At 34.1% G+C, this 10,000-nt stretch overlaps 1 protein-coding gene across 1 annotated transcript in view; it reads left to right on the top strand.

Annotated features, from left to right (window-relative positions):
• The window catches only part of LOC137638459 (uridylate-specific endoribonuclease-like), a 23,559-nt gene that overhangs the window by 7,492 nt on the left and 6,067 nt on the right, over window positions 1–10,000 (top strand). Inside the window, exons 3-4 of the mRNA XM_068370530.1 lie at window positions 2,054–2,192; window positions 5,025–5,224. Of these exons, the coding sequence (XP_068226631.1) occupies window positions 2,054–2,192; window positions 5,025–5,224 (339 nt within the window). The remainder of the gene's footprint in view (window positions 1–2,053; window positions 2,193–5,024; window positions 5,225–10,000) is intronic.

The following is a 10,000-nucleotide window of genomic DNA, read 5'->3' as shown; positions in this document are numbered from 1 at the left end:
ACCATATCATAAAGAAACATTTCATTATTCGAATATAAGTATTTCTATCTTAGAATACACGCTTGACTCACTCACAAAGGGGTAAGATAGCACTTGCTCAAATTATATATTTAAAATGGTAAAGGACAAAATTAGTATTTTTGAATTGCTGCCATACTAAAGAAGTGTGTGAGGTTTAGTAAATCAATGCAACATATGCAGGAATGTATTGGTAGTGACTTCAATCGACCTAAGATGCGAACGTTAGGATGAGGGAGAAAGAGAGAAAAAAAAAAAAAAACTCGGGGTATCAAAGTGGCATTTTGCGGCAGAGACGGATATATGAATGTTTTCATGAATAGAGGAAATTTAGCCTAACGGTATGTAAGCAAAGTGGGATGAAAGGAATTTTTTTCGGACAGGATATATATTTTTGATAGGTAAAAGTTTTCCTATAACTAAGTAGATTACTAATTGGAGTAAATCTATGATATGGCAAGAATTGAAACCTTTGAATGGTAATGCTCCTTAGCATTTTACATGCCAATTATAAGACAAATAACAACGGTAATCAATAAACATGGCATTCTGGGGACTCATGTAGATTTTAAAAAGTAACACAATTTGTGAAGTTTATCGCATGCTAAAGATAAACCGTTAAGATATTACGAAAATATACCAATTTACCTTTTTATTTCACTTCATTAGGTAACTAATCAAGACTGGCCATTTTCTGTTGTCTGAGCTTTTCTTGTTTACTCACTCATTCCATAGCGATCCACCCTCCCTAAAATCATGCGAGGCTCTGGCCATAGACTACATCATTGATCTTTTACTCACTTTTCAAATTATCTTGCCTTGGTTAATTTTCACTGGCATCTCAAACCAGTTTGGCTAAAAAGATCAAACGATGATTACAGTAGATAATGATTCTGATGGAATGTCTGATCAAAATTGTGAAAAGTATACAGCATGTACAGTAAGCTATCTGAACGATAGTGCCACAAATTAATGCCAAGTTCGTTGATAACGGGATTTATCACATTAAAAATGTTTGTGCAACAGTCCAAGAGGAGAGCCAAAGCAACATTCAAAACATTGTTGAATGAAAAAAAAAACATTATGATAGACAGGTGTTCAAATATCTTTAAAAAAATACTCAATACACGATTTTTTGGCACAACTGAAGAAGAGGAAGCTCAGATAAGATTGTCAAAATGGAATTTGTTATGAAGAATGATATTAAGAATCTATGATGAGCTGTATGACTGTCCTGGATCTGGATCAACAAATAATAACACAGAGTTTTGCTGTTATTGAACTTCATAACATAACTCAATCTTCATCATTTGCTAATTTTAGTTAGATCTTAAATCTGAGGAATTTTAGTTTATTGCAGGAAAATAAAAATAAAAAGGTAAAAATGTAATTTGAAGTTACAGAGAGAAATCCCATTCCTGGGGAAAATATTTGCCAAAATCAATCTTCATAAATACAAATTTATCCCAACATGCAAAACTATACGGAATAGCCTTCTTAATCACATATATTTTATGGTAACCTACGGATACCAATTATTTTACAGTAAAACAAAATGAAAATGTTAAGTCCTATTTTAAACGACTAGCTTATTGATAAACTTCTTTGAGCGTTCTTTATATTGTTGATTCAAATACAAAAATACTAATTTTGGTGTTATTTAAAAGTTGATGAGATTTGATTAATTACAGTTTCATGTGGAAAAGAAAAGAAAAATATAGAAAAAGAAGTTGAAGTTAGCCAAACCAATTAATTTTTCTTTTGTGGAAAAAAATAAAACAAATGTTGATGCATAACTTTGCTCAATTGCTTCACTAGAGGGACAAACGAAAAAGAACATAATTATGAAATCCAAATAAACGTCCTTAAATAAGTGAACGAGTTTTGTAATATACTATTATTGTTAAAAATCCATTGTATAAATATACCTGGCATGTTTCTTAATTTATGCTGAAAGTTTCAACGGAAAACAACATGTACCAAAACAATGTATTTCAATTCCTAGCAACTCTCTAGCGGATATTTAAATCGTCAGGAGGTGGCGGTGGAGTAACTGACGCTCAGCTGAGAGAACTAACAGAAGCTCTTCTATTGGCTGACGTAAATGACGTTGGTAACTTATTAACCGTTGACCGCCAAGGGAAAGGCACATCTGGAGATCTGGCACCTGGACCGTAAGGAAAATCATACTAATTTCTTTTATGTTAATTCTGAAACTTTTAATCTTTATTTTTTTTTCTGGGTTTTCCTCACGGTATTTACTCTGTCCATGACATTGATTCATTGTATTTGGTTTCAATCACCGTTTTGCTGAACTGCTGCACTGTAATTGACCAATAGCTTGTTTCTACTTGTAGGGTAGAAGAGACTCTAGCTATTGGTAAGCAGCTCTTCTTGGAGAAGGGCATTCCAAAATTAAACCATTGTTCTCTAGTCTTGGGTAGTGTCATAGCATCTGTACCATGGTCTTCCACTGTCTTGGGTTAGAGTTCTTTTGCTTGAGGGTACTCTCAGAAACACTTATATCTTTTATTATTTTCCTCTTTTTATAATGGTGTATTGGGCAGGCTTAACAGAAGAGCCATGGATATCTGGTGGTTTATCAAGAGGTTGTCTTTTCCCTGTTTCTTTATCTTTCTCTCTAGTATTCATTTTCAAAACCATTGTTGTTTTTCTACATTCAGTAGAAGTGGCTATCCTGGAGGGTACTGAGCCTTGCATGGGGTGTCAGCTCTGCCATGATGACCAATTTTATCCGATATTTATTCTTATTCTATGGGTTGTATAATTCACTATATATGTATTCATGTACATATTGTTTTTGATACCGTTATTTTTAAGTTTGTTTATACGTATGATGAAACTTTTTTTATAGCTTTTAATTCTTATTCTATCTGGAGACACTGAGCACAATCTGGACCAGTACTTCCTAGACTTCGTCAGTGTTATCTAATATCTTGCAATATTCCTGGATTGCATGCCAATATCTGCAAGCCTGTAGTAGATTCAAGTAGACAGTATTTGCAATAGGGAAGATTTCAAACAGTTTTAAGGTGAAATATCATCAAGACCTTTATGATGCCTCCAGACAATAGAATATTCTATCATGCTCAGAAACTTTGGTGTCTCAAATGGCACTTATACGAGCTTTGAAGTGAAACTTCAAGACCTTTATGATGCATGCAGACAATATGATATTGTATCATCCTCAGAAACTTTGGTCTCTCAAATGAGGTACTTATATGAGCTCCTCATTATTAGTTTTACGAAACCAATGATTTTGAAACAGGATGCAATTCCTAGGGGAAGGGGAATGGCGGTGTATATTGAAATGAGTACCCTGCTTCTCATTAATCCTGAATTGTCCAGATATTAGAGAAACAAGACTATACTTGTAACATAAATATAGAAAAAATGACATTTGGTAACTATGTAAATAAACTTGAGTAGAATGTGTAGTATTATAGCTTTGACAGTTGAAGTTTAAAATAGTTGCTTTGACTTGATTAAGCACAACTACAACGTAGACAAGGGAAACGTGTCTTACTCGAGCAGTTGCGGTGTAATTTAGATTGAATATTGCATTTACTAGAACTGGAAATGAACGAGAATTTTGTAATGTGATTTATTTCAAAAGGTGATTTAATGATTATTTTCAATATGAACATGGTGAAAATCATCATGAGCATTTCAGTGCCAAAAACTACAATCATTTCTCGACTAGATAACTTACAAAGCGCCAACGTAACATGTAGAGAGGGCATATTACATGAAGAGAGAAATTATTGTCATAAATAAGAGATAGTCACCAACTTGTTATCTCACTCATTGACTGTCATCATTAGTGATTGACAACTCCGTGTCAAAGGATGCTACAGTAGATTATAGCACCCATGTAATTAAAGCAATCATGCACCAATGAAGCTGGATAACCCACCAGGAATTACCCAAACTACTACCCCAAGGCAGGTTTCATACATATGACGTCACTAGTCAGGTACATCACTGCAATGTTTGATATTTGTTTACAAGACCACGCTCTCCATTTTCTCCCAAATTATGCAGTCTTGCAGCTCTCCTCTTCTTATACAGTAATTAGGAGGTTCTTTAAATGCTGGGAGAGCAAAAATATTCAAAATATTTACTAAATAAAAATTTAGTAATTACCTAAAAGTGTCACTATTGGACACTTTTGAGTAATTACTCCATTTTTAATTTAGCATATATTTTGAATATATATCAAATGTACGCTGGCATCACGAACTCCTGTTAGGTTGACTGTTGATGATGTCAGTTCCAGATCGTTTAGTGAGAAAGCCAAGCGAGTTTTTCATAACCTCTCCCCCTTTGCTCAACATATCTTGCCATTGTTTTCTTTCCCAACATTTGAAGAACCTCCTCATTACTGCACAAGAAGAGGGGAGCTGCAGGACTGCATAATTTGGGAGCAAATGGAGAGCGTGGTCTAGTAAACAAATGCCCAATGTTTGAATCCACTGACCTCATCTGCTTTGCCTGTGACTGAACCAAATAAACCAGAACTTGATCTACCTAGACTTTTAGGTCAGGCAATGATCAAACATTCCTTCATTGCCACTTTACGAGGTGCAGCAGAATTGATGATTAATGAATACTCGTGTCCAGTTTGAGATTCAGTAGATAAATATAAAACCAAATATAAAAAAAAAGACAGATACTACATTGTGTATAGAGCTGCAAAGGTTAATGGAGGCAAAGGACAAAATGGATTTAAAAATAAGACTCCAAAAGCTTTAAGAAACTTGACCCGGGAGATGTAGCACATACATTATCTATTATTCTTCAATGCCATTGTGTCTAGACATAGAGCCTAACGGTAAAAAAGGGAGGGTTTGAAAAAGGAGTGTGAAAGATCTTTAATTTATGAATATATTACTTCCCCAAGGCTCTGAACATAAACATTAATTAATCCAAATTCTTCGACACCTTCCAAATTTATGTCTATTAATTTTTTTATAATTTCCCAGGTACTTCGCCAATGTTCCACCAGAGGCTCTCTCTGGTCTCACCATTTCTGCTCTGATCGCATTGCAAGATAATTACATCGCCGATGTAAATGATGCTGAAGTTGAGGATCCTGTTGAAATCGAAGAGTTGGATGCTTTCCTCACAGCCATCATGGCAACAGAAGTCATGGACCTAACAAATATTTTCCTAGTTGAGAATAGTAAGTACTGAGCCTCTATATACTGCCAAAGAACCTTTATTGATAGTAATACCGTCTGCCAACATTGCCATCACATACATACCATATATTATAAAGATTAAATATATCTGAAAAGATACTCAGTTGGCCAAAATTTGTTAGTTAATTTATCTTTTCAGTGCGATCTTATCGCCAAAATTGCTAGAGCTCAAGGTCATAATTCATTGACATTAGAAATCTCTCATACTGTATGGAGGCCTAAATCTCTTCTGGTTCAAGGCTTTACTATTTTATTTTCTTTCATTGCCTTAATATGGCTTTGACAGTTTTCTATGTATATAATTCATACTTTCTGTGGTTTCAATTAATAAGGCAAGCCAATTATACCAAAAAATCTTTACACGTATGACTAAATAAAGCTCAAATATTTGAATAAATATTTTCAAAATTGACAATTTTACTCCAAATCTATGATATCAAGAGATTCTTATGTAATAATAGGACAAACAAAGGGAATGGGGACCTGGAAAAAAGGGAACACTATCCGTTTTACTTATATAGGTATTTCAGGCATAAATATGTTGTAACTGGCTTATGTTCTCAGGCTTTAGTAAGGCTGCAAGTTTATGATATATGAGTTAATATTGGTAGGACCATCTGATTGAATACTTTTTAAAGAAAGTGGTATTTTACATTTTATAATCTTATTTGTTTACCAAAAGCTCTCCATCCTATGCTTATCCTTATTTTAATTTCGGTCTCATGTCCTTGGGAAACACTGTCTGTCCTATATATATATATTCAATAACAATCTCTAAAGGTGTGTTCATCACCCTTATTTGGTGTCTGTGTTTTTATTGATCATCATTTCAGTTTCACTCATATTCATTTACATTCCTACATTTTTGCTTCTCTATTCAGATCTTCTATTATCTTTTGCAATTTCTCCCATGATTCACTAAACACAATTATGACATCTGCAAATCTTAAGTTGTTAAGGTATTCCCCACTAATATTAATTCCTACATTTTCCCAATCTAAATTCTTAAAAACTACTAAGCAGGGTGTGAATAATTTAGGAGAGATGTCTTCCTGTCTAACTCTTTCCTCAATTTGGATTATCACACTATTCATGTAGTTTTAGCATCGTTATATTTCCTGTATAGATATCTTCAAATGTTCTAACATAAGATTCATCTATTCCTTGTCTTTGAATGGTTTTCATTACTGCCGAAGTATGACATACGCAAAAGCTTTCTTATAGTATATAAATGCCATTCAAGGTGGTTTGTCATTCTGTTGATTTTTTTCATTACGTGTTATCACATGTACAATATATGGTCAGTTGTTCAACATCTCTTTCAATGCTTTCTTTAATTCTCCTACTATCTTGTTTGGTACCTGCTTAGATTTTTCATTATTTCTTTTGGCAAACTTTAATTTTTTTTTATCACTATTGTATTGCATTGTATAAAAATCCTCAGCAATTTTTATCACTCCCATCTCTATTGTTGATATTTCCATTTTCACCCTTAAAAGTAAGTATCCGTTGGCTCTCGGTTCAAACTCCTCTTTTCATCAATTTGGTGCTTCTTCCTTTCTTTAGTCACAGTGTTTCCTAAATTTTAGTATATTTGTGTTTATGAATGTCTTGAGGTTTTAGTTTGTTTATTGTTTTGGATAATTCAGCTAATTCCATTCTCTTGGAATTTGCCCTTATTTCTAATCTTTTGTTTGTTAGTCCTTTGACCTTTTTTCATAGGTTTCCTTGATCTTGTTTAGGAACTTTCCCACATATCTCTTGCGTTCTTTCCTATACAAATTTTGTTAAATTACTGTTTGATTATCTTTTCATAGGTATTTCCATTTCATCATGTAGCTGCGAGTAACTTTTTTTTTTTTACTAAACTAAACTCGTCGGATTTTTCTCTTATTACAGGAGTGATTATTTCTCTTTCTTTCCTTAGATCTAGACAAATTTTGCTTCGCACCATTCTGTGATCGCTCAACTTTAACTTGTTTAAAGCAGTTTCATCTTAAACTAGATTAACTTTTTCACTAAGAATAGAATCTATTTCGTTTCTTCATTTAGGCTTCTCCATATCCATTTTCTATGTTTAAAAAGTTTGAGAGGACAGATAAGAATGCAGAGGTGGATTATGAGAATATCACTGTTTGAAAGATTGAAAAATGATGCAATAAGAAGAATGGCAGGCGTAGTAAAGATTAGATATGATAAGAGTGTCACGACTGAGAGGGTGTAGGCACACGTTTAGGATTGTTGGTGGGGAAGGAGTGAGGAGACCTTGAAAGGAACTAGTTAGGGATGAGGGGGGGGGGCGTGGTTAAGATCAAGAGGGGGGCAGACTAGAGACTTAGCTAGGGAGATAAGGTGAAGGATGATATAGAGAAGAGATTTGGTGGGAGAGGATGCCTTAAATAGAAGGCATTTGAGAGGGCAAATCAAGAAACCGACCTCGATATGATGGGAAAGACGAATACTCGAACTAATGAAAAAGATTTTAGTCAAATACTCATGTTAATGTTCGTCTTGCAAAGGATAAGATAGCTTTGTAGTATGACCTGTGAACATGCGTATTTTTGTTTCTCATTTTCAATGTAATTTCGTATCTTTTTTTTTTATTGGATGTTGGATCATCGGCTACAGTTAACCTCCAAGCTTATAATGATATGCTAACAAATGACAAATAAATTGTTTTGTTTAAGATCTTTTTCAACAAATATTTTCATTTCATGTGAAAACAGAGGATTACTTTCATTCAGATACTAAATTTCTTTCGAGGTTTAGATACACACATTATATTATATATATATATATATATGTATATGTATATATGTTACAACCTCCCAGGTTGTAATGCAGGTTCTTTTAAGATATTTACATTCTCAAGGATTGCAGTCGGTAAAAGTACGTCAGTGATAAGGAAAGACAAAATCAGAGACCCAAGAAAACTTAACAATATTTATTATAAACTAGAACAATGACTTAAATCAAACTTGTGAGATAAAATACACTTAATTATACAGAATATTCAAGAGAACAAATAGCTGGTTCTCGGGAACTCACAAGAAAAACCTGAAGCTACTACACTAAACCCTAAACATGAGAAAATTCTAAGAGAGAAAACATTTAATAATAACCAAGTGGATCCAAATACGGCTGGCCAAAATAATCAATAACCTAATAATAAAAAGATAGAAGGAAGTAGGAGATGAAAACAATGAAAACCTTAATATTCCTACCTACAATACAAATCTAAACAATGTGGAACTCTGATTACAAAAATTAACACAACTTACATCAATGAAACTCCAATATATACAAACAATTATAAACAAACAAAATGGGTAAAATAAACAACTTCACCTCAAGTGAAGTACCAGAAGATAAGTTGAACTCAGAGCCGTGCTTAATCCATTAAACTGCTAACGGAAGGGTAAAGCTGCACGCCAGGCATTGAAGGGCAATCCCACTTCCCTATACAAGAGGAATGATAATTTGTCTTACCTGGCGTCAGCCGCCCTACGTATCACCTCACGAGCCAGTTTGCTCTCACTCCCGTATGTAACAGCTGGACTAGAAGGACACGGCAAGCAAATGCAAAACTCCAGTGTCGGGAAGCAGCGACGACACAACTCCCGTGCAAATCCTCCGACGGGAACAAGTAGCAGAAAACTATCGTCACAGATGACTGAGCATCTGCTAAACACTCAACAGAAGTGCGGAAGTAATAGCCAAAGTCGTCCTCCAAGTCACAATAAATGCTGAGACGGGAAATAGTGTCGGTGAGAGCTTGTCAAGGCCCGAACTGCCTTCACCGGTCGACCATGTCCTCTCATCACCTTCCCAGCGTTCATCAACACTCACAGGAAAAAGAATAACAATCGTTAAAACGATAGTCCACTAATACACAAAGGAGGAGGAGGAGGCGCAAAAACACTATTAAACAATCGGAGAGCCACTTAACTTACATTAACACCATAGTAAAAAAACAACAAAAATACTTTAACTTAAAAGAAAAACAAGGCTGATTTAAATAAAACAAAGAAATAATTTTACGTTAACCTAATAATATACATATATATATACAAATATGTGTGTGCGCGTGTGTGTGTTGTCTATCAGAATAAACCCACTACTAGCGCTCCTAAACACATTCACACCCATATATATATATATATATATATATATATATATATATATATATATATATATATATACATACATATATATATATACATATATATACATATATATATATATATATATATATATATATATATATATAGTACACACACACACACATATATATATATATATATATATATATATATATATATATATATATATATATATATATATATATAAGCAAATGATCATCAGCCGCTACTCGTCCACTGCAGACCAAAGACCTCAAACATGTCCTTCAACTTGCGTCTGTTTATGGTCTTTTTATCATAGTCCACACCCGCAAACTTTCACAGTTCGTTAATTCATCGTCTTCTCTTCCTTACCCTGCTTATTTTGCAATATCTAGAGACCAATTATCTTATTCTTAAGTTCCATCTTTTATCTGTTGAGGATGGATTATGAGGAGGGAGTGAGAGGTTCTTGGGAGGAACCTGTTAGGGGGAGAAGATCAAGAGGGAGAGACAGAATTGGATGGTGAGATACGGTGAAGGATGATATGGAGAGAAGAGGTTTGGTGGAAGTGGATGCCTTTGATAGAAAGCATTGGAGAGGGTGTACCAAGCAACCAATCATCATCATTATCC

This window comes from Palaemon carinicauda, chromosome 3 (assembly GCF_036898095.1).
Source record: "Palaemon carinicauda isolate YSFRI2023 chromosome 3, ASM3689809v2, whole genome shotgun sequence".
Classification (NCBI taxonomy): domain Eukaryota; kingdom Metazoa; phylum Arthropoda; class Malacostraca; order Decapoda; family Palaemonidae; genus Palaemon; species Palaemon carinicauda.
This window is presented reverse-complemented; position numbering and strand designations above follow the sequence as displayed.